The sequence below is a fragment of the Pogoniulus pusillus genome, chromosome 6 (assembly GCF_015220805.1).
Source record: "Pogoniulus pusillus isolate bPogPus1 chromosome 6, bPogPus1.pri, whole genome shotgun sequence".
NCBI classification, from domain to species: domain Eukaryota; kingdom Metazoa; phylum Chordata; class Aves; order Piciformes; family Lybiidae; genus Pogoniulus; species Pogoniulus pusillus.
Window position 1 is genome coordinate 28,619,999 of NC_087269.1, and position 24,536 is coordinate 28,644,534.

The window sequence follows — 24,536 nt, forward strand, 5'->3', positions numbered from 1 at the left end:
CCCCTCTCCTGAAGTCCTGGGCCCTCTGCTAGGGTGGGCAGCTGCTGGCAGGTGGAGTGGGCAAGGAACAGGAGGATGCAATGGATGGACTGCCAGTTGTGCTGTCCTGCTTCATCCACCCTGTCCCCTGAGAAAAAGGGAGATGCCACCCTCCCACATGGCACGTTGGCAAGGCTACTACCTCTACCCCGATCCAGTGGCAGGCCTGTCTCTCCTAGGATGCTCATCCCTCTGTCTTTTCCTCCTAGGAGAGCCCCAGCCTGCTGCTGCGGGATCCCAACAGACCTCCGCCGGCGCTGCTCTTTGGCTGCCAGACTGGCGTGGGGAGGACCAATCTGGCCATGGCCATGGGCACACTTGTCCTTCACCACCACCGAGGAGCCACACAGAAGCCTGAGTACGTGAGGCATCCTCTGAGTTAGGGCGAGATGTCTGTACCACTGTGGCCGTTTTGATCTTCATCTTCTTCTTCTCCCATCCTAGCCTCTCCCACCTGCCCAAGTCATCTCCCAGGGACAGGCTTCGGGTCATCCAGACCTTCACTGAGGTGGTCCCCAAAGGCCAGCAGATAGTTGAGGAGGTAAGGGGGGCTGCTAATGGGGTGAGTGAAATGGGATGAAGTCGGTCCCCTGCTTGATTTGGGGTTTACTGAGTGGCTTTCCACTGGGTCCTCACAAGGTGGACAGTGCCATCGCCTCCTGCTCGGAGATGCACGACATGAAGGAAGCCATCTACGAGTACAAGAAGAAGCTGGAAGGGATCGGGGAGGACTATCAGATCCAGGTAGGTTAATCAGAGGATCCATTTGGATGCAAGCTGCCTGCCTGGGGTCACAGGATCATGGAATGGGTTGGGTTGGAAGAGACCTTTAAAGGTCATCTCGTCCACCCCCTCTGTGGTGAGTTCATTTCTTGAGCTGTTTTCTCACGGGCAGGAGAGGAATGTAAATTCTGCAAATCCAAAGCTTCCTGAGAACTGGAAATTTCCCAGAGACCTGACACCTGGAAGCCTGTGGAGCTGTTTGTTTTCCCCTTGAAGAGCCTTAACATTGAGCAGGCTGAGGTTTGCAGGGAGGAATCTGTCTGCTTTGGGCTTCACCACTTCTTCTGTGAAGGTTCTTCTGCCCCTGTGCTCAGCACCGCTCAGGCCACAGCTTGAGTGCTGTGTCCAGTTCTGGGCTCCTCAATTCAAGAGAGATGTTGAGGTGCTGGAAGGTGTCCAGAGAAGGGCAAGGAAGCTGGTGAGGGGCCTGGAGCACAGCCCTGTGAGGAGAGGCTGAGGGAGCTGGGGGTGTGCAGCCTGCAGAAGAGGAGGCTCAGGGCTGACCTCATTGCTGTCTACAACTCCCTGAAGGGAGGCTGTAGCCAGGTGGGGTTGGTCTCTTCTGCCAGGCAAGCAGCAAGAGAAGAAGGGGACAGAGTCTGAAGTTGTGCTGTGGGAGGTCTAGGCTGGCTGTTAGGAGGAATTTGTTGTCAGAGAGAGTGATTGGCATTGGAATGGGCTGCCCAGGGAGGTGGTGGAGTCGCTGTGCCTGGAGGTGTTGAAGCAAAGCCTGGCTGAGGCACTTAGTGCCATGGTCTGGTTGATTGTCCAGGGCTGGGTGCTAGGTTGGACTGGATGAGCTTGGAGGTCTCTCCCAACCTGACTGATTCTATGATTGATTCTATGATTCTTGTCTTTGACTTTAGGGGAAAAAATATGCCATGCCCTGGTTTTGTCAGCTCTACAACTGGAAAATCCATACCAGTCCTTGGGAGCTGGGAGGGGGATTGTTGCTTGGAGGCTTTCCTGCAAATACAGTCACTCAAAGTCAGGTTTTTCTGTCTGTAGGACTATTTTTACCCACTCCTCTTTGATTTGAGACGCCATCAGGATGGTTTTCCATGCTGGAAAGATATAGTTTTCTCTGTCCCAGCTGAGCAGCTTCTCACCAGATGATGTGTGGGTGGGTGGATGGAGGTATGGAGGTGTGGAAGCTCAGATGGAGGTCTGGATGCTCAGAAGGAGGTGTGTGTGCTCAGGTGGAAGTACTGACCCTGCACCTGGGTCGAGTAGTGATAGGACTGGGGGGAGTGGAGCAAAATTAGAAGTGGGTAGGCTCAGGTTGGCTGTAAGGAAGAAGTTCTTCACCATGAGGGTGGTGAGACGCTGGAACAGGTTGCCCAGGGATGTGGTGGAAGCCTCATCCCTGGAGGTGTTTAAGGCCAGGCTGGATGTGGGCTCTGAGCAACCTGGTCCAGTGTGAGGTGTCCATGCCCATAGCAGGGGGGGGGTTGGAACTGGCTCATCCTTGAAGTCCTTCCAGCCCTGACAATTCTATGATTCTGTAATTCCCAACCTCTTTGAGGATTCATTTTCCCAGTTAACCACTGAATGTGTGGAGTGGAGATGCTGGGATGGTGATAATGGTACCAGGTGGAACAGGAAAGCACCACGAAAATGATTCAGTGATGGGCAAAGAAAGTGTTTACTGTCACTTTTTTGGGTGTTTGATCCCACATTTTACCCTCTCTGTCCCATTTTAGGGTGAATTGGGGTATATTTGGTGCTGCTCATACCCTGGCAGGTATTTTTTTTGCACAGAGAGGGGAAAGTTTGGTTGTGGGGTAGGGGGATTACCCCACTGCCTTGAAGCCTCTCCCTGATTTTTCCTGGCTGAGGAAAGCAGCTGTGTGTCATCCAGGATGGTGGGGAAACAAATGGCTGTGGGACTGAGGTAACTTAGCAATGGGAAGAGTTTATTTGAAGTCTTTGTGGAGCGAGAGCAGGTTAAACAATGGCCAGGGGCCAGGAAAATCTCCTGGAGGAGGAGAGGATGAGGAGGGGAGAGAGGCTGATGCTTAGCCTTGGATACAAAAAGTAACCTTGACTTGTTTAGGGCTGGAGGGGCTGCAGGTGGTGCTGAGGGGGCTTTGCTGGGTGAGCTGGTGGAGCTCTCCCTAATGGGATTTTTTTAGTGGGGAAGGATGAACTTTTCTGGGCATGGAGGAATGAAGTCATGGTGGAGTATGGGCTTCTGCCCTGTGGTGGGGAGGAAAATTGGACATGGAAGTTCCTGAGTGGTGGTGATGTGGGGTATGTGCATCCTGGCAGGGGATGCTGAGCTGGAGCCTCACAGACCCCAACTCTCCATGGCTCAAATGCCAGCAGATCACTCATCACTGTCCCACATCATATCCTGATCTCCAAGCTGGTGACACATGGGTTTGATGGGTGGGCCATTAGATGGATAAAGAACTGGAGGAGAGAGACTTGGGGGTGCTGCTGGATGAGAAGCTCAACGTGAGCCAGCAGTGTGCACTTGCAGCCCAGAAAGCCAAGCAGAGCCTGGGCTGCAGCAGGAGAAGTGTGGCCAGCAGGGCCAGGGAGGTGATTCTCCCCCTCTACTGTGCTCTGCTGAGACCCCACCTGGAGTACTGCATCCAGTTCTGGAGCCCCCATTGCAAGGGGGATGTGGAGATGCTGGAGCGTGTCCAGAGAAGGGCCAGGAGGATGCTGAGAGGGCTGGAGCAGCTCTGCTGTGAGGACAGACTGAAAGAGTTTGGGCTGTGCAGTCTGCAGAAGAGGAGGCTCCCAGGTGACCTTCTTGTGGCCTTCCAGCATCTGAAGGGGGCCTCCAAAAAAGCTGGGGAGAGAGTTTTTAGGCTGTGAGGGAGTGCCAGGACTAGGGGGAATGGAGCAAAGGTGGAGGTGGGTAGGTTCAGGTTGGCTGTGAGGAGGAAGTTGTTGATCATGAGAGTGGTGAGAGGCTGGAATGGGTTGCCCAGGGAGGTGTTTGAGGCCCCATGGCTGGAGGTGTTTAAGGCCAGGCTGGCTGAGGCTGTGTGCAGCCTGCTCTAGGGTAGGGTGTCCCTGGGCATGGCAGGGGGGTTGGAACTGGCTGATCCTTGTGGTCCCTTCCAACCCTGACTGATTCTGTGATTCTATGATCATCGAAACCCTATTTCTGGGGAAGGCCTCAGGTGGGAGCTTAGGACTGGTTTGCACAGCAGGAACTCAATCCCTCAGGAAGAAGAGCCCCCAGGACAGCTCCATCTTCTCAGGCTTTGTTTTGAGTTGCTGGAGCCAAGCCCTCTGTGCTGCCTGGTGATGAATGAGCAGGGGCCGGATTTCTCTCACGGAGGAGAAGTAAACATTCCTGAGTCAGCCACAGAGTGCCAGAGATGTGCAAACCCCTCCTTGCCCAGGCTCATCCTTACATGTCCACAGCTCTACGAGACTGAGGGCAAACTGAACGGGGAGCAGTGGAGGCACCACCCCTGGAGGTGTTTAGAAGATGCTTGGCTGAGGGGCTGAGGGATGTGGTCTGACAGCTGTGTACAGGGAGATGTTCATTTAAGGTTGGACTCGATGATCTTAAGGTCTTTGCCAGCAAAATGGTTCTCTGCTTCTATGCTCTTCACTATGAGGGTAGTGCAACACTGGAACAGGTTGCAGAGGGAGGTGGCTGAGGCCCCCACCCTGGAGATGTTCAAGGTGAGGTTCCATGGGGCTCTGGGTGTCCTGATCTAGTTGAAGATGTCCCTCCTCACTGGAGGGGAACTGGAATAGATGGCCTTTAGGGGTCTGTTCCAACGTGGGTTAATCTATGATTCTATCTATCCATCTCTATCCTATAGGATTTTCCATGACACCCTAGGGAGGGGTCCTGATGGTCCCTCTGGCGATGCTCATGGATCCTGTGCTGGATGCTCCTACAGTGGTGCTGGTGTTGTGGGTTCACTGGTTGAATGGAATGCTCAGATGTACAAGCCTGTGTCCCAAGGCAGGGTTGGAGTGGTTTGTGAACGATGGAAAATCCTGGAGCTTCAAGCTTGCATCCTTGGGAAGAGATAGCATCATAGAAATGATGGTGATGATGATGAGGAGGAGAACTTCTTTGTGGATGCCATGGACAGAGGCACTGAATGCAGCCTCAGCAAGTTTGCTGACCACACCAAGCTGTGTGCTGCAGCAGACAGGCTGGAGGGCAGGGATCCATCCAGAGGGCCCTGGACAGGCTGCAGAGGTGGGCACAAGCCAACCTCAGGAGCTTCAACAAGACCAAGGGCAAGGTCCTGCAGCTGGGTGGAGGCAATGCCAAGCACAAATGCAGGCTGGGCAGGGAGTGGCTGGAGAGCAGCCCTGAGGAGAGGGACCTGGGGGTGCTGCTGGGTGAGAAGCTCAGCATGAGCCAGCAGTGTGCACTTGCAGCCCAGAAAGCCAAGCAGAGCCTGGGCTGCAGCAGGAGAAGTGTGGCCAGCAGGGCCAGGGAGGTGATTCTCCCCCTCTACTCTGCTCTGCTGAGACCCCACCTGCAGTACTGCATCCAGTTCTGGAGCCTCCATTGCAAGAGGGATGTGGAGATGCTGGAATGTGTCCAGAGAAGGGTCAGGAGGATGCTCAGAGGGGGGCTGTGCAGTGTGGAGAAGAGGAGGCTCCCAGGTGACCTTCTTGTGGCCTTCCAGGATCTGAAGGGGGCCTGCAAAAAAGCTGGGGAAGGACTTTGTAGGCTGCCAGGGAGTGCCAGGACTAGGGGGAATGGAGCAAAGCTGGAGGTGGGGAGATTGAGAGTGGCTGTGAGGAGGAAGTTGTTGAGCATGAGAGTGGTGAGAGGCTGGACTGGGTTGCCCAGGGAGGTGGTTGAGGCCCCATGGCTGGAGGTGTTTAAGGCCAGGCTGGCTGAGGCTGTGTGCAGCCTGCTCTAGGGTAGGGTGTCCCTGGGCATGGCAGGGGGGTTGGAACTGGCTGATCCTTGTGGTCCCTTCCAACCCTGACTGATTCCATGATTCTGTGATCTTGAAGCCAGTACAGAAGGGTCATGATGACAAAATCAAAGAGTGGTTTGGGTTGGATGGGACTGTTTAAAAGTGATCTAGCCACAGAATCATAGGGTTATAGAGTTTGGAAGGGACTTCTGGGGATTGTCTGTGCAGCCCCCTTGCCAGAGCATGTTCACCTAGAGAAAGTTGCCCAGGATGTCATCCAGGCACGTTCTGAACCCCTGCAGCAGTCAGCAGGTTCATCTGCAACTAGAGGAGGTTGCTCAGAGGCCTGTCCAGCCTGACCTAGGATATTTCCAGGGATGAGGCTTCTGCCACCTCTGTGGGCAACTGTTTCAGTGTCTCACTATCCTCAAACCTTTTCCTAGCATCTAATGTAAATGATGCTCCTGGGGATGAGGGAAAAGAGGAGACACCTGGAAATGCAGACTATTACAGGGCATGTGCCTTGTGTCTCTGTTCAGTAAGCTCATCTTGATATTATTTGATCATCCATCATCACAGGGTCTGCCACCCTCCTTGAGATGCTGCCACTGGAGTGGGTCCTGAGGGTCCCACTAAGCTTTGAAGGCAGATGAGGAGGTTTCTGAGAGGTTCTTGGCCACTCCTTGTGTCACCCACAGCGTGGGGCTGAGAGGTCATGTATCCAGCCAGCTCCTTGCATTGCTGCCACAGGAACCTCTCTCCCCAGGGATGCCACCACCCCAGCATCTTGAAGATGGCTGGAGTGAGGGCAGGACCTGGAGTTAACCAACTCTGTCCCCTTGGGTTTGAGTCGGCCGGAAGCATCTGGACGTTGTATCTCCAGGGGACAGCAAGATAAACCCTCCAATGCTCCTTGGGTCTGGTTGGAACTGCTCCCAGTGTGTCCTTGGGCTAAAGGGAAGGTTTTGTTTGAGCTGAAAGGCAAATTTATGTCTTGAAGCATCATTTAATATAGAAAACTTGCAATGTTTCATTAAAACAACAACAAAACAACCCCAAAGCACCCAAAAACCTTTATTCCAGCTTGGGATTTGGAGGTCTTTCTCTACTTCTCGTCTGAAGTGGTTTCTTCTCAGTCAAACAAGTTGGTGAAGTTAGCAAAAAGCTTTTGAGGGACTGAAGTGGCATTTCTGAGCCTCTTTCTCCCCAGAGATTGCTCCATAAAAGAAGACAAAAAAGACTGTCTCTTCTAAGTCATCCCCAAACAAGTATGTGCAGGGCTGTCCTCCAGCATCCTGGGCTGCTGGGGGCTGTGGGGCCAGTTGGTGTTGGTCATACCTTCACCAATGATACAAACAGCAAGACTGAGGGCACCTTCCAGCAAGGTTGCTGAGGATACCAAGCTGAGTGGTGTGGTTGGCATGGCTGAGAGGCTGGGTGCCATCCAGAAGGACCTGGACAGGCTGGAGAAGTGGGCTAAGGAGAACCTCATGAGGCTCAACAAGATCCTGCACCTAAGTCTAGGCAACCCTCAATATCAATCCAGGCTGGGGAATGAGGAGGTTAAGAGCAGCTCTGCAGAGAAGGGCTCAGGGGTGCTGGTGGGTGAGAAGCTGAACTTGAGCCAGCAATGGGCACTTGCAGCCAAGCAGGCCAGTGGCATCCTGGGCTGCATCCAAAGAAGTGTGACCAGCAGTTTGATGGAGGTGATTCTGCCACTCTGCTCTGCTCTGATGAGACCTCCCCTGGAGTACTGTGTCCAGCTCTAGGGTCCCCAACAGCAACAGTGACATGGACCTGCTCGACTGGGTCCAGAGGAGGGCCACAAAGATGATCAGAGGGAGCACCTCTGCAATGATGACAGGCTGAGAGAGCTGGGGCTGGTCAGCCTGGAGAAGAGAAGGTTCCAGGGAGACCTTAGAGCTGCAATTCCATGTGTGAAGGGGACCTACAGGAAGGCTGGGGAGGGACTGTTTATAGGGCTCAGAGTGGTAGGGTGAGGGACAATGGTTTGAAACTGGAGCAAGGCAGATTTAGATTGGACATCAGGAGGAAGCTCTTTGCAATGGGAGTGGTAGAATACTGGAACAGGTTGCTCAGGAACATGGTGGAGGCCTCATCCCTGGGTACAGTCAAGGTCATATTTGATGGGGCCTTGAGCAACCTGATCTAGTTGGAAATATCTCTGCTAATTGCAGTACAAGATGAACTTGATCTAGGATAGGGTCTCCCTGCCCATGGCAGGGGGATTGGAATGAGATGATCCTTGTGGTCCCTTCCAACCCTGACTGGTTCTATGATTCTAACTTCAAGGGTCCTGTCCCTGCTGATGACAGGATAAGATGAACTTCAAAGGTCCTGTGCCTGCTGATGACAGGATAAGATGAACTTCAAAGGTCCTGTGCCTGCTGATGGCAGGACAAGATGAACTTTGAGGGTCCTGTGCCTGCTGGTGGCAGGACAAGATGAACTTTAAGGGTCCTGTGCCTGCTGATGGCAGGACAAGATGAACTTCATGGGTCCTGTGCCTGCTGATGGCAGGACAAGATGAACTTTAAGGGTCCTGTGCCTGCTGATGGCAGGACAAGATGAACTTCAAGGGTCCTGTGCCTGCTGATGGCAGGACAAGATGAACTTCAAGGGTCCTGTGCCTGCTGATGGCAGGACAAGATGAACTTTAAGGGTCCTGTGCCTGCTGATGGCAGGACAAGATGAACTTCAAGGGTCCTGTGCCTGCTGATGGCAGGACAAGATGAACTTCAAGGGTCCTGTGCCTGCTGATGGCAGGACAAGATGAATTTCAAGGGTCCTGTGCCTGCTGATGGCAGGACAAGATGAACTTCAAGGGTCCTGTGCCTGCTGACGGCAGGACAAGATGAACTTCAAGGGTCCTGTGCCTGCTGATGGCAGGACAAGATGAACTTCAAGGGTCCCTTCCAACCCAATGCGATCTGTGATTCTGTCCCCACACATCTCGCCTGCTTTTGCTTTCAGGGCAGCAGCACCAAAGAGTACTTCCTGCAGAGGACTTTGCAGAGCCTCCAGCGCTACTTCTACTTGATTGCTTTTAACTACTACCTTCACGAGCAGGTAAAAACCATCCCCACCGACCCCGAGCTCCTCCTCGGCTCTGGCACTTGGCTTTTCCTCAGGCAGCGGGAGGGGAGGGGGGGTCCATCTCTCGTGTTTCCAGAGGTGTTTTGTGGTGGGGTGATGGCTTGTGTCCAGGCAGGGGGTGCGAGCCCAAGCTGACGGCACGTCCCCCACCCCGGCCCCCCGCCGGCAGTACCCCCTGGGCTTTGCCCTCAGCTTCAGCAGGTGGATGTGCCGGCACCCGGAGCTCTACCGGCTGCAGGCGGAGATGAACTCCTCAGAGCTCACCGTCACCGGGGACCTCGTCGCCAAGGGGACGCGGGTGCTGGTGAGTACCCATCCTGGGTGCAGGGATAGGGCTGGGGGCTCCTTGGAGACAGGCTGGGAGAGTTGGGGCTGCTGGGCTTGGAGAAGAGCAGGCTCCAGGGAGACCTCAGAGCAGACTTCCAGTAGCTGAAGGGGCTCCAGGAGAGCTGGAGAGCAACTTTTGATAAGGGCTGGGAATGGTACCTTTCTGGCATGCTCACCCTCAAAATGGTTTGGTGGGGTGGGGGAACACAGAAGTTTCCTTGTTGTAGGACAGATGCTGAGTCTTCTGGTCTGCAGGACCCTGCTGGGGTCTTAGGTTTGTGTCTTGCTGGCATCCTCTGCAAGGATGGGCACGTGGGGTTCTATAGTGGACACTAAGAAAGGTGGGGACCATCTCTTATGGGGTTGTATAGTGGACATCAATAAAGGTGGGGACCATCTCTTGTGGGGTTCTATAGTGGACACTAAGAAAATGGGGACCATCTCTTATGGGGTTGTATAGTGGACATCAATAAAGGTGGAGACCATCTCTTGTGGGGTTCTATAGTGGACACTAAGAAATTGGGGACCATCTCTTGTGGGGTTCTATAGTGGACATTAAGAAAGGTGGAGACCATCTCTTGTGGGGTTCTACAGTGGACACTAAGAAATTGGGGACCATCTCTTGTGGGGTTCTATAGTGGACATTAAGAAAGGTGGAGACCATCTCTTGTGCAGGGCCTGTTGTGACAGGACAAGGGGTGATGGTTTGAAACTAAAATGAACATGAGCCAGCAGTGTGCCCAGGTGGGCAAGAAAGCCAATGGCATCCTGGCCTGGCTCAAGAAGAGTGTGGCCAGTAGGACAAGGGAGGATCTTCTGCCCCTGTGCTCAGCACTGCTCAGGCCACACCTTGAGTGCTGTGTCCAGTTCTGGGCTGCTCAATTCAAGAGAGATGTTGAGATACTGGAAGGTGTCCAGAGAAGGGCAATGAAGCTGGTGAGGGGCCTGGAGCACAGCCCTGTGAGGAGAGGCTGAGGGAGCTGGGGGTGTGCAGCCTGCAGAAGAGGAGGCTTAGGGCTCATTGCTGTCTGCAACTCCCTGAAGGGAGGCTGTAGCCAGGTGGGGTTGGTCTCTTGTGCCAGGCAAGCAGCAACAGAAGGGGACAGAGTCTGAAGTTGTGGCAGGGGAGGTGTAGGCTGGCTGTTAGGAGGAAGTTGTTGTCAGAGAGAGTGATTGGCATTGGAATGGGCTGCCCAGGGAGGTGGTGGAGTGGCTGTCCCTGGAGGTGTTGAAGCAAATCCTGGCTGAGGCACTTAGTGCCATGGTCTGGTTGATTGGCCAGGGCTGGGTGCTAGGTTGGCCTGGCTGAGCTTGGAGGTCTCTTCCAGCCTGGTTGCTTCTATGAAAGCAGTTCTATGATCCTATGTTGTAAGGGTCTCCTCTGTGGGGGCCGTGGTCGAGAGGTTGCGGCGTGCCGGGAACCCTCTCGCAAAGCCAGAGTGGGTGGGAGGGGGCAGGTGCCACGCCGTGGGGTGCAGCCCTCGCCCAGCCTTTGCCCCGCGGCAGGTGGCGGACGAGCGCTTCTGCCCAGACGTGCTGAGCACCGCCAAGGAGATGAGCGTGGCCAACTTCCGACGCGTGCCCAAGATGCCCATCTATGGGACGGCGCAGCCCAGCTCCAAGGTGAGGGGCAGGCACCCTGTGGTGGGCAAGGTCACCCGCAGGGGGCTCCCTGTGCTCTCCCATCACCCTGGCCCACCCCTTCCCCTAGAGCCTGGGGAGCGTGCTGCGCTACCTGACGGACGCCAAGAGGAAGCACTCCCGCATCGTCTGGATCAGCCTGAGGGAAGAAGCTGTCCTGGAAGCCAACGAGCAGATCTATACCCTGAGAGAGCCTGGGCACCTGGAGGAGCTAATCCCTGTGCCTGCTGCCTCACCCCAGCAGCTGGAGGTGAGCTCCTGCCCATCAAGGTCTTCCCTGCTGGGAACCTGCATGAGTGGTGTCCACAGGCTTTGGTAGTCACTCGTGCCCTGGAGCTGCTTTGGGTGGTTCTATTCTCTTTGGTCAGTCAGGCACCATGGTTGTCTCAGATGCTGTGCTTGGCTCAGATGCTTGAGCGTGTCCAGAGAAGGGCGACGAGGCTGGTGAGAGGCCTTGAGCACAGCCCTATGAGGAGAGGCTGAGGGAGCTGGGATTGTTTAGCCTGGAGAAGAGGAGGCTCAGGGGTGACCTTATTGCTGTCTACAGCTACCTGAGGGGTGGTTGTGGCCAGGAGGAGGTTGCTCTCTTCTCTCAGGTGGCCAGCACCAGAACAAGAGGACACAGCCTCAGGCTGTGCCAGGGGAAATTTAGGCTGGAGGTGAGGAGAAAGTTCTGCACTGAGAGAGTCATTGGACACTGGAATGGGCTGCCCGGGGAGGTGGTGGAGTCGCCGTCCCTGGGGCTGTTCAAGGCAAGGTTGGACGTGGCACTTGGTGCCATGGTCTAGCCTTGAGCTCTGTGGTAAAGGGTTGGACTTGATGATCTGTGAGGTCTCTTCCAACCCTGATGATACTGTGATACTGTGAAATGGCTGACCTGCTCTTCTCACACTGCAAACATCCAGGAGTCCTCTTGACTTGGCTGTCACTGTGTGAGAGGTTGCAAAAGCAGACCAAAGGGGACATTGTCCCCTGGAGAACTGATAGCTTCAAAGGGAGGGGAAAAGGCACCCGGGGAAAGGAGAGCAGATGTTCCCAGCTGGGTTTCCAGAGGATGTAAGTGGTGGAGGAGCTTGGCTGCCAATAAGTGCGTGAAGGAGCTGCCTGGTGTGGTGGGAGATGATGCTCTTCAGGCTCCCATCAAGCACACTGGGGACTGGGGTGCTAGGCAGAAGTGGTGGCCAAGACCTGAAGTAAGGTTTTGAGTGGGCTGCAAAGTGTTTGAGAGGGACATTGAGGTGCTGGAGTATGTCCAAAGAAGGACAGTGAAGCTGGCCAAGTTCTAGAGCACACAACTTGTGAGGGACAGCTGTTTAGTCTGGAGGAAAGGAGGCTGAGGGGAGACATTCTGGTCTCTACAAGTCCCAGATGGGGATCAGCCTCTTCTGCCAAATAACAAGTGATACAGGGCAAGAGGAAATGGCCTCAGGTTGTACCAGGGGTGCTTGAGGAAAGAAATGTTCCCCAAAAGTGTTATCAAGCTCTGGACCAGGCTGTGGTGGAGTTCCCCATTCCTAGAGGGATTCCAGAGCCTTGTAGATGTGGTGCTGAGGGACATGGTCTTATGGTGAGGATTTCTCCATCCTCCGCAGAAACTAGAGGCCACCCTGAAGGGTGACCTGCTGAAGTGCCAGAAGTGGCTGGAGGTGTACCTGGAATCAGAGAAGCAGATGAAGATGTTCAAGAGCTGCCTGACCACACAGGAGATCTTCAGCCAGCAGAAGAACTCCTACCAGGGGCTGACCTATCGCCGCATCCCCATCCCTGACTTCTGCGCTCCCAAGGAGCAGGTACCCTGGGGGTGGGATGCTGCTGCTGCCTCCTTCCCAAGCCATCCCTCCAATGTCACTTGGGTGCTTGGGGTGCCACCCCTCCCTGGGACTGTGGTGGTGTGTCCAGGACTGGTGCTTGCTGGGGCAAAGAAGGTCCCCAGGGAGATGCTGCTTGGAGACCCTGGGTACCTCCAGCCTGGTAGGAGTGGAGAGGAAGCTGCTGGGTTGGATCCAGTGGCAAGGAAGTGGGGAGTCTAGCCAGGAGGCTGTAGGCTGGGGATGGGAGGTGGGCAGCCTGTGCTGACCCATGGTGGGCTGAACCCATAAGAACTCACTGGCTTCCCTCTTGGCAGGACTTTGACTGGCTGCTGGAGGCGATGAAGAGTGCCTTGGCTGAGGACTCAAGGGCTGCCTTTGTCTTCAACTGCTCCAGCGGTCGGGGCAGGACCACCACGGCCATGGTCATTGCAGTCCTCACCCTCTGGCACTTCAATGTGGGTACCAGGGTCTGCAGCTCTGCCTGAGGATTTGTGGGAGAGCTAGAAGGAGTGTGGGGAGGACCAGAGTGGGCTGTGGGCATCTCTTTGTTGGCTTCTTGCTGTGCCTAGCCCTCAACAAGCTCCAGGAGCACTGTGGGTGCATCCCTGGTGGGTCTTTACCTTGTCCTCACAAGGTCCTACCCTAGGACCAAGAGGTTAAAGGGATGAACCTCCATGCAGAGCAGATGGGCATAACATTTGGGCCTTCTCTGCCCATGCAGGGAGAAGGTTGGAGGATGCTTTGTGTCCTGGTGGGTTGGGGTTGGGCTCTGCCTTTCAGCTCAGCTGTAGGGCAGTGGGGACAGGGTTGTCCAGCCCCTCACAGCATTATCCTCTCTGACCATCCCAGAGCTTCCCTGAGATGAGCGAGGAGGAAATTGTGAGCGTGCCTGATGCCAAGTATACCAAAGGGGAGTTTGAGGTAAGTCCATGGGCCTGATTCTGTTCTGTTGGGTCCCACTCCAAGCCTGCTCCTCCATACCTCAGCCACAGATGCTTGTTTGGTGGGGCTGAGTCCTCTGCTGAGCAATGACAGAACAATGGAGTTGAGATGTGAAGGCACCTGGTAAAGCCCCTGCTGCTTCTGCCTGTGCTGTAGGTGGTGATGAAGGTGGTCCAGCTCCTGCCTGAGGGTCACCGGATGAAGAAGGAGGTGGACATGGCCCTGGACACAGTCAGTGAGACCATGACACCCATGCACTACCACCTCCGAGAAATCATCATCTGCACCTACCGCCAGGTGAGCAGGGCCCTTCCCTCGCTGCCTCGGGGCCACCAGGCATGCAGCTGGCAGCCAGGACAAGCCCTGCTGGAGCTGGATGGGTTCCTGGGCTGAAGCTTTCTGGCATGCTACCTCAGAGGTACCAGGCCTCTTTGGGTTCTGGTCATCCATTGCTGCCTTGCATCCTGTGCCATCCTGCATCCCAACCACCATCCTGCCTGTCTAGTGCCATCCCACATCCCACTCAGCATCCTGTGTCCCAGCTGCCTGATGCCATCCACCATCTTCCTGTTTGGTGCCATCCTGGATCTCACCCAACATCCCGCCCATTTAGTGCCATCCTGGATCTCGCCCATCTGGCACTGTCCTACATCCCACCCAGTATCCTACACCATCCTGCATCCCACCAAGCATCCTGCTCATCTTCTGGCATCCTGCATTCCACCTAACACCCCATCTGCCTGGTGCCATCCTGGATCTCGCCCATCTGGCACTGTCCTACATCCCACCCAGTATCCCACACCATCCTGCATCCCACCAAGCATCCTGCTCATCTGCTGGCATCCTGCATCCCACCTAACACCCCACCTGCCTGGTGCCATCCTGGATTTTGCCATCTGGCACTGTCCTGCACCCCGCACAGTATCCCACACCATCCTGCCTCCCACCAAGCATCCTGCTCATCTGGTACCATCCTGTATCCCACTCAGCATCCTGCCCACCTGCCATCGTCCTGCTTCCCGCCCAGCATCCCATTTGTCTGGTACCATCCTGCATCTCACTCCCCCATCCTGCATCCTACCCAGCATCATGCCCATCTGGCACCATTCGGCATCCCAAATCCCATCTCATATCCTGCCCATCCAGCCGTGCTCAGCCAGCAGAGGGCAGTCCTGGTCCATGCTGCTGCACTTCAAGCCCTGAAGACTTCTCCAGCTCCTCTGAGCTTGGGAAAGGGATTTACCCTCACAAGGACACTCACCCGTGCCCATGCAGGAGACATCCCCAAAGCCAGCTGAGCCTGTGGGCTTCAGCTGTGTTTTCTGTGACAGCTTCTGTGGAGTCAATGCAGGGAAGCAAGGGGAATTCTTAGTCAATTTGGGTTTTCTGAAGCTATGCAGCTTTTTGATTTGGGCCCTGGAAGAGCTGAGCTTGGGGCTTGGCATCTTCTATGCCCAGGCTGGCATCCCTCCACATCTCCACCAGTCTTGCCCACAACTGCCACCAACCTCTGTTTTCAGTTAATGGCCATAATTGATTGACTGGGAGAAGGAAACCCAAAGCATGTAGAATCATAGAATCAGTCAGGGTTGGAAAGGACCACAAGGATCAGCCAGTTCCAAACCCCCTGCCATGGGCAGGGACACCCTACCCTAGAGCAGGCTGCACACAGCCTCAGCCAGCCTGGCCTTAAACACCTCCAGCCATGGGGCCTCAACCACCTCCCTGGGCAACCCATTCCAGCCTCTCACCACTCTCATGCTCAACAACTTCCTCCTCACAGCCAGGCTGAATCTCCCCACCTCCAGCTTTGCTCCATTCCCCCTAGTCCTGGCACTATCTGATAGCCCAAAATCACTTAATCGCCTGGTAGCATCCACATCTTCCTGGACTTTCCCTCCTGATTTATGGGATTGTCAGAGGGCTTTTGGAACTGAAATCCATGGGATGAGGTGCTGGGAACTGACATTGTTTGGGATAAATCTTGTTATTTTATTCCTCCCCACCTTTCTTGTGCATTGCTGGGAGGTGGCCACGTGGCTGGTGGAAAGTTTCAGCTCCTTGGTTGCATCCTTTGGTACTCTGGAGTTAAAACCTCCCTTGCTGCCTGATCATAGATTTAATTCTGCTCCCTGGTGGCTCTCCCACCCTAGTGATGCTCAGCCTTGTGGGTCCCAGAAGGATGACCTTGACCAAGGAGTCTCAGCAGCTGCTCCTGCTGTGGTTTGCATTGCAGTACAAATCCCATGACCTCCTCGTCCCTCTTCCTGGTGCTTGGTGCTCAGGACCAGCCCATGGGTGTTCCTGGACCATATCCTGTTTCTGGGTTGGGTCTATCCACCTCACACTGGCAGGATAAGGAGGGAATTCTCTGCTCTCCCCACACCTATCCCCACACCTCCTGCCTGAAGAGCAGTCTCTGATCACTGCCAGCAGTTCATATATCCCACTTGCCTGCTCCATCCATCCCATTGGAATGGGTGATTTTGATATAACTGCATGCTTCTCTCAGTGATGAGAAGCTGGGAGAAGAGAACTTGTGTAGCCTGGGCATTGCCTGAATGGGCTTTTAATTAAGGTGTGTTTGGTGCTTGGAGAGATGGAGGGGTGAAGGCAAGGAAGGAAAAGGAACTCTGGTACTTCCTTAGGGTGATTCCCACTCCTCCTACCCTTAACCAGGAGGCAAAAGAGGAGACAGTAAGAAAGCAATAAATAAGAGGAGAATTACAGGAGTCTGTAATGATGAAGCAGAGGCTGCCCAGGGAGGTGGTGGAGTGCCCAGCCCTGGAGGTGCTCCCAAAACGTGTGGCCCTGGCACCTGGGGGCAGAGTTTAATGGCTGTGGTGGGGTTAGGTTGATGGCTGGAGTCAGTGGCCTTGGAGGTCTGCTCCAGCTGAAACAGTGCTAGGATTCTCTGACTGGGTGCAGGAGCTGCCTGTAGGCTGTGCTCCTGGAGCAGAAGCCACAGGCCTCTCCTCTGCTTTCTTGCTCTCTCCAGGGCAAGTCGGGCAGGGATGGGAAGGAGAGGCAGACGCTGCACCTGAGGAGCCTGCAGTACCTGGAGCGCTACATCTACCTGATCCTCTTCAATGCCTACCTGCACCTGGAGAAGAAGGACTCCTGGCAGCGGCCCTTCAGCCTCTGGATGCGTGAGGTGAGGCTCTCCCTGCAGCTCCTGCCTCCCCCTCGTGTTTGCAGGGTGCAGGAGAGCACACACCTGCAGGACGGCAGGGCTGGAAAGGAACCTCTGCAGATCATCCAGTCCAGCCCTGCCAGCTAAAGCAGGGGCACCCACAGCACAGTGGCCAGGTGGAGCTGCAGTCTCTGCAGAGAAGGACACTCCACCACCTCTCTGAGCAGCCTGCTCCAGGCCTCCAGCACCTGCACACCAAAGGGTTCCCTCCTCTTCAGGTGGAACCTCCTGGGTTCCAGTTTCTGCTCACTCTGCCTTGTCCTCTCACTGGGCACCGCTGCAAAGGGTCTGGCCCCATCCTCTTGCCCCCTGCACTCCAGCTGGTGATCAGCACTGATCAGATCCCCTCTGGAGCTGCCCTTCCTCAGGCTAAACAGCCCCAGGATGCTCAGCATTTCCTCCTCACAGAGGCGCTCCAGGCCCCTCAGCATCTTTGTAGCCTCCACTGGGCTCTCTCCAGTAGTTCCCTGAGGAGCCCAGAACTGGACCCAGCGCTCCAGGACTGGCCTCTCTAGGGCACAGTAGAGGGTCAGGAGAACCTCCCTCGACCTGCTGGCTGAGGTCTTGGAGGCTTCTTCCAACCTGGTTGATTCTATGATTCCTTCCACCCAATCCCATCCACCTTTGGTCTCCTGGCAGCATATTAAAAATACCACATCATGGCCAAACAGGGCAGGGAAAGACAAGAAGAATTAAAAGCAGCCCTGCTTTGCCTTATCTTGCTGGGGTGGGTGGCACAGGGGCTGGAGTGCACAGGAGGATAAAAATGCTGGTGCTGGGTGACTGAGAGAATTAGGCACCAGCTGAAAAATGGAACTGGAGGTTGTTGTGAGACCCCATATTTGCCCCAGTTTCCTGCTTTCTATTGTTTTTGTAGTTGTTATTCTGCAGAGATGAGTTTTTCTCACCCTGGATTTTGCCTGTGTGGGAAAATATTCATCCCTTCACCCGCCTCCACCAGCGCCACTAATTCATCCTGGCGTGTTTGAGCTGCTGGGCAGGAGATGAAAGAGGTGGCCACCAGCTCTGCTCCCTGTTCCCTCTGCCCCATCTCCCCGGGGAGGGGCTGCAGTGAGGGCGAGGGGGTGGCCAGTGCCTGTCCTGTCCTGGCATCTCAGTTATGTCAGTGTTTACATTGCCCAGCAGCACGGGCAGGGAGTTGATGGGGATGTGTGGTGCTTGCTGGTGGCTGGATGTGAGGTGCATGGGTTTAAATGTTGTGTCTGAGATGGAGCCTCCTTAGATGCAAGCCCCTTGGAAGGAACTCCTTTAGATGCAAACCTGTAGGTGAAGCCCCTACAGATGCAAGCCCTTAGATGGAGCCCCCTTACAAGGAACTCTCTTAGATGGAGACCTCTTGGATGCAAACCACTTAGAAGGAAATCCCTTAGATGCAAACCCCTAGATTGGAGCCCTGTAGATGGAGCCCCTCCATAGGTGCAAGCCCTATAGGTAGAACCCCCTTAGATGTGAGCCCCCTTAAATGCAAGCCCTGTAGATGAAGCCCTCATAGGTGCTAGTGACCTTAGATGGAGCTCGTGTAGATATGAGTCCCCTTAGATGTGAGGCCCACAGATGGAGCCCCCGCAGATATGAGGCCCCTTAAATGCAAGCCCTGTAGATGAAGCCCTCATAGGTGCTAGTGACCTTAGATGGAGCTCGTGTAGATATGAGTCCCCTTAGATGTGAGCCCCCACAGATGGAGCCCCCGCAGATATGAGGCCCCTTAAATGCAAGCCCTGTAGATGCAGCCCCTATAGGTGCCAGTGACCTTAGATGGAGCTTGTGTAGATGTGAGCTCCCACAGGTGGAGCCCCCTTAGATGCCAGCCCCTGCATATGGAGCCCCCTTAGATGCGAGCCCCTGCAGATGGAGCCCCCTTAGATGCGAGCCCCTGCAGATGGAGCCCCCTTAGATGTGAGCCCCTGCAGATGGAGCCCCCTTAGATGTGAGCCCCTGCAGATGGAGCCCCCTTAGATGTGAGCCCCTGCAGATGGAGCCCCCTTAGATGTGAGTCCCCGCAGATGGAGCCCCCTTAGATGCGAGCCCCCACAGATGGAGCCCTCTTAGATGTGAGCTCAGGCAGATGGGTCCCCCTTAGATGTGAGTCCCTGCAGATGGAGCCCCCTTAGATGCGAGCCCCTGCAGATGGAGCCCCCTTAGATGTGAGCCCCTGCAGATGGAGCCCCCTTAGATGCGAGCTCCCACAAATGGAGCCACCTTAAATGTGAGCCCCTGCAGATGGAGCCCCCTTAGATGTGAGCTCCTGCAGATGGAGCCCCCTTAGATGTGAGCTCCCACAGATGGAGCCCGCTTAGATGTGAGCTCCCACAGATGGAGCCCCCTTAGATGTGAGCTCCCACAGATGGAGCCCGCTTAGATGTGAGCTCCCGCAGATGGAGCCCCCTTAGATGTGAGTCCCTGCAGATGGAGCCCCCTTAGATGTGAGCTCAGGCAGATGGAGCCCCCTTAGATGTGAGTCCCTGCAGATGGAGCCCCCTTAGATGCGAGCCCCTGCAGATGGAGCCCACTTAGATGTGAGCTCCCACAGATGGAGCCTCCTTAGATGTGAGCTCAGGCAGATGGATCCCCCTAAGATGCCAGCCCCTGCAGATGGAGCCCCCTTAGATGTGAGCTCCTGCAGATGGAGCCCCCTTAGATGTGAGCCCCTGCAGATGGAGCCCCCTTAGATGTGAGCTCCCACAGATGGAGCCCCCTTAGATGTGAGCTCAGGCAGATGGAGCCCCCTTAGATGTGAGCCCCTGCAGATGGAGCCCCCTTAGATGTGAACCCCTGCAGATGGAGCCCCCTTAGATGTGAGCTCCCACAGATGGAGCCCCCTTAGATGTGAGCTCAGGCAGATGGAGCCCCCTTAGATGCGAGCCCCTGCAGATGGAGCCCCCTTAGATGTGAACCCCTGCAGATGGAGCCCCCTTAGATGTGAGCTCCCACAGATGGAGCCCCCTTAGATGTGAGCTCAGGCAGATGGAGCCCCCTTAGATGTGAGTCCCTGCAGATGGAGCCTCCTTAGATGCGAGCCCCTGCAGATGGAGCCCACTTAGATGTGAGCTCCCACAGATGGAGCCTCCTTAGATGTGAGCTCAGGCAGATGGATCCCCCTAAGATGCCAGCCCCTGCAGATGGAGCCCCCTTAGATGTGAGCTCCTGCAGATGGAGCCCCCTTAGATGCGAGCTCCCACAAATGGAGCCACCTTAAATGTGAGCCCCTGCAGATGGAGCCCCCACAGATGTGAGCCCCCGCAGATGTGAGCCCCCGCAGATGGAACCCCCTTAGATGTGAGCCTCCACAGATGGAGCCCCCTTAGATGTGAGCCCCTGCAGATGGAGCCCCCTTAGATGTGAGCCCCTGCAGATGGAGCCCCCTTAGATGTGAGCTCAGGCAGATGGATCCCCCTTAGATGCCAGCCCCTGCAGATGGAGCCCCCTTAGATGCCAGCCCCTGCAGATGGAGCCCCATTAGATGTGAGCCCCTGCAGATGGAGCCCCCTTAGATGCGAGCTCCCACAAATGGAGCCACCTTAAATGTGAGCTCCTGCAGATGGAGCCCCCTTAGATGTGAGCTCAGGCAGATGGATCCCCCTTAGATGCCAGCCCCTGCAGATGGAGCCCCCTTAGATGCCAGCCCCTGCAGATGGAGCCCCATTAGATGTGAGCCCCTGCAGATGGAGCCCCCTTAGATGCGAGCTCCCACAAATGGAGCCACCTTAAATGTGAGCTCCTGCAGATGGAGCCCCCTTAGATGTGAGCTCCTGCAGATGGAGCCCCCTTAGATGCAAGCTCCCACAAATGGAGCCACCTTAAATGTGAGCCCCTGCAGATGGAGCCCCCTTAGATGTGAGCCCCTGCAGATGGAGCCCCCTTAGATGTGAGCTCCCACAGATGGAGCCCCCTTAGATGTGAGCTCAGGCAGATGGAGCCCCCTTAGATGTGAGCCCCTGCAGATGGAGCCCCCTTAGATGTGAGCTCCCACAGATGGAGCCCCCTTAGATGTGAGCTCAGGCAGATGGAGCCCCCTTAGATGTGAACCCCTGCAGATGGAGCCCCCTTAGATGTGAGCTCCCACAGATGGAGCCCCCTTAGATGTGAGCTCAGGCAGATGGAGCCCCCTTAGATGTGAGCCCCTGCAGATGGAGCCCCCTTAGATGTGAACCCCTGCAGATGGAGCCCCCTTAGATGTGAGCTCCCACAGATGGAGCCCCCTTAGATGTGAGCCCCTGCAGATGGAGCCTCCTTAGATGCGAGCCCCTGCAGATGGAGCCCACTTAGATGTGAGCTCCCACAGATGGAGCCTCCTTAGATGTGAGCTCAGGCAGATGGATCCCCCTAAGATGCCAGCCCCTGCAGATGGAGCCCCCTTAGATGTGAGCTCCTGCAGATGGAGCCCCCTTAGATGCGAGCTCCCACAAATGGAGCCACCTTAAATGTGAGCCCCTGCAGATGGAGCCCCCACAGATGTGAGCCCCCGCAGATGTGAGCCCCCGCAGATGGAGCCCCCTTAGATGTGAGCTCCCACAGATGGAGCCCCCTTAGATGTGAGCCCCTGCAGATGGAGCCCCCTTAGATGTGAGCCACTGCAGATGGAGCCCCATTAGATGTGAGCCCCTGCAGATGGAGCCCCCTTAGATGTGAGCCCCTGCAGATGGAGCCCCCTTAGATGTGAGCTCAGGCAGATGGATCCCCCTTAGATGCCAGCCCCTGCAGACGGAGCCCCATTAGATGTGAGCCCCTGCAGATGGAGCCCCCTTAGACGTGAGCCCCCGCAGATGGAGCCCCCTTAGATGTGAGTCCCTGCAGATGGAGCCCCCTTAGATGTGAGTCCCTGCAGATGGAGCTCCCACAGATGGAGCCCCCTTAGATGTGAGCCCCCGCAGATGGAGCCCCCTTAGACGTGAGCCCCTGCAGGTGGAGCCCCCTTTAGGTGCCAGCCCCTCAATGCAGTTCCATTCGACAGAGCATCTTTAGATGGAGCTCCCTCCCTCCTGCATCTTTGCAGCTCGGGTTTCCATCCAGCCCCTGGGCCCTCCTCCCCGTTAGCTGGAGCTGGGGGAAGCGTGCCCAGCCCCTGGATACAAGGAGCCTTTGACCCCCGGAGCGCCCCTTCCCGCCGCATAATCCTGGCGCTTGCAGCTCAGACAAGGCAGCATTGTAGCTTTTTGGCAGGAGGGTGCCAAAGCCAACAAACCCCGCGCCGGCTGACCCCAGGAGTGAGGAAGCAGCTTAGAACATGAATAAACCCTGGCTGGAGGGGAGCTGGGGGTGCTGCCAGTGGGTACCTGGGTGTAGGGAGAAGCTGAGGACCTGCAGCTGGGTGGAGGCAATGCCAAGCACAAATGCAGGCTGGGCAGTGAGTGGCTGGAGAGCAGCCCTGAGGAGAGGGACTTGGGGGTGCTGCTGGACCAGAAGCTCAACATGAGCCAGCAGTGTGCACTTGCAGCCCAGAAAGCCAAGCAGAGCCTGGGCTGCAGCAGCAGAAGTGTGGCCAGCAGGGCCAGGGAGGTGATTCTCCCTCTCTACTCTGCTCTGCTGAGACCCCACCTGGAGTCCTGCATCCAGTTCTGGAGCCCCCATTGCAAGAGGGATGTGGAGATGCTGGAGTGTGTCCAGAGAAGGGCCAGGAGGATGCTGAGAGGGCTGGAGCAGCTCTGCTGTGAGGACAGACTGAAAGAGTTGGGGCTGTGCAGTCTGCAGAAGAGGATGCTCCCAGGTGACCTTCTTGTGGCCTTCCAGGATCTGAAGGGGCCTCCAAAAAATCTGGGGAGGGACTTTTGAGGCTGTGAGGGAGTGGCAGGACTGGGGGGAATGGAGCAAAGCTGGAGGTGGGGAGATTCAGCCTGGAGGTGAGGAGGAAGTTGTTGAGCATGAGAGTGGTGAGAGGCTGGCACGAGTTTCCCAGGGAGGTGGTTGAGGCCCCATGGCTGGAGGTGTTTAAGGCCAGGCTGGATGAGGCTGTGGGCAGCCTGCTCTAGGGTAGGGTGTCCCTGCCCATGGCAGGGGGGTTGGAACTGGCTGATCCTTGTGGTCCCTTCCAACCCTGACTGATTCTATGATTCCCACTGTGTCATGTTCTCTTTAATGTCTTTATCAATGATCTGGATGAGGAGATTGAGGAACCCACGAGGTAAACTTGCAGGTGGCACCAAGTTGGGTGGAAGCATCTCTCTGCTTGAATGTAGGGAGGCTTTACGCAGGGAACTGGATGAGCTTCAACAAGGCCAAGTGAGTGCAGACTTGGGTCACAACAACCCCATGAGCACTCCAGGCTTGGGGCAGAGTGGCTGGAAAATGTCTGGCAGAAATGGATGTGGGGGTGTTGGTCGCCAGCAGATGAAGATTAGCCAGAGTGTGCCCAGGTGGCCAAGAAGGCCAACAGCATCCTGGGCTGGATCAGCAATAGTGTGGCCAGAAGGAATAGGGCAGTGATTGCCCCCTGTACTCTGCACTGGTAGGGCTACACCTCAAATACTGGGTTTAGTTTTGGGCTCCTCACTCCAAGGACATTGAGGTGCTGGAGCATGTGAAGAGCCTGGAGAACAGGGCTGGTGAGGAGCAGCTAAGGGAGCTGGGACTGTTTAGCCTGGAGAAAAGGAGGCTGACTCTCCACAGCTACCTGAAAGAAGGCTGCAGCCAGGTGGGGGTTGGTCTCTTCTCCCAGTGAGCAAGTGATAGGGCAAGAGGAAATGGCTTTAAGTTGCATCAGGAGAGGTTTAGGTTGAATGGCAGGAAAAATTTCTTTACTGAAAGAGTGGCCAAGTACTGGACCAGGCTGCCCAGGACAGTGGTGAAGTCCCCAGCCCTGGATTTAGAAGCTGTGTAGATGTGCTGAGGGAGAGTAGGTTCAGACTGAAGCTCATGGAGAAGTTCTTTAGTGGGGACACTCTGGAATAGGTTGCCCAGAGTGCTTGTGGATGCCTCTTCCCTGGAGATCTTCAAGGCCAGATCGGATGAGGTCTTGGGCAACCAAGTCTAGCTGAGAGGTGTCCCTGCCCATGGCAGGGGAGTTGGGGTGGGTTAATGTCTGAGGTCTCTCCCAACCTGAGTCCTTCACGTTGTGTCTGGTGGTGACCTGACAGTGCTGACCTAACAGCTGGACTAGATGATCCGAAAGGTCTCTTCCCACCAACACGACTCCAAGATCTTTACCCAGGAGAATGATGGAGCCTGGTGGGGGGGGGAATTAAATCATGTCCCTCTCTTTTCAGGTGGCTGCAGTGGCTGGCATCTATGAAGTCCTCAACCAGTTGGGCTTCCCAGAACTGGAGAGCCTGGAGGGCAAGGAGTTGAGCACGCTGCGGGGCCGCTGGCAAGCGCAGGCTGGCACCTCCCGCCCATTCCGCGGGGACTTTGGGTAGGGTGGGGGTGCTGAGAGCCTCCCTGCTGCCTTCTCCTGCTGGGGTGGGGGTGGGGAGGGGAGAGAGGACAAAGACTGTTTGCCCAAAAATGTTTGGTGGGAGGGGAGGGTGTGGGGAGGGAGGGGCAAGCCCTGGAACTGCCTCGGAGCCTGGGAATGTCTGGGAATCTTTGGGATGCAATAAAAGTCTTGTAAGTTACAAAGTGGATCCTTTGAGACAGGTGCAGAGTCGTGAAGGGGGGGACTTGGGATGGGGGAAGCTGCTCTGGAATGCTGGGATGCCAATGCCTGGGTTTGGCAGGTGCATGGAATTATTGGGATGGATTTCTTGAGACCTTCCTCACTCTCTCCCTAAACCTAGAGCAGAAACACCCCCAAAAACAATCATCCAGTGTATGGCTGTTACCCCAGCAGGCCCTGTGCACACACAGGGCTCTGTGTCTGCTGCT

General features: G+C 55.7%; 1 protein-coding gene across 2 annotated transcripts in view; it reads left to right on the forward strand.

The window, feature by feature from the left end:
- Positions 1 to 24,293, forward strand: part of PALD1 (phosphatase domain containing paladin 1) — a 48,159-nt gene extending 23,866 nt beyond the window's left edge. For both annotated transcript variants that reach the window (XM_064145051.1, XM_064145052.1), the window contains exons 8-20: positions 249 to 397; positions 484 to 580; positions 679 to 783; positions 8,682 to 8,777; positions 8,974 to 9,108; positions 10,638 to 10,754; positions 10,843 to 11,022; positions 12,365 to 12,562; positions 12,898 to 13,038; positions 13,433 to 13,504; positions 13,682 to 13,822; positions 16,524 to 16,679; positions 23,939 to 24,293. In XM_064145051.1, coding sequence (XP_064001121.1) covers positions 249 to 397; positions 484 to 580; positions 679 to 783; positions 8,682 to 8,777; positions 8,974 to 9,108; positions 10,638 to 10,754; positions 10,843 to 11,022; positions 12,365 to 12,562; positions 12,898 to 13,038; positions 13,433 to 13,504; positions 13,682 to 13,822; positions 16,524 to 16,679; positions 23,939 to 24,088 — 1,737 coding nt within the window. In that variant the 3' untranslated portion in view covers positions 24,089 to 24,293. The remainder of the gene's footprint in view (positions 1 to 248; positions 398 to 483; positions 581 to 678; positions 784 to 8,681; positions 8,778 to 8,973; positions 9,109 to 10,637; positions 10,755 to 10,842; positions 11,023 to 12,364; positions 12,563 to 12,897; positions 13,039 to 13,432; positions 13,505 to 13,681; positions 13,823 to 16,523; positions 16,680 to 23,938) is intronic.
- Positions 24,294 to 24,536: the final 243 nt, after the last annotated feature.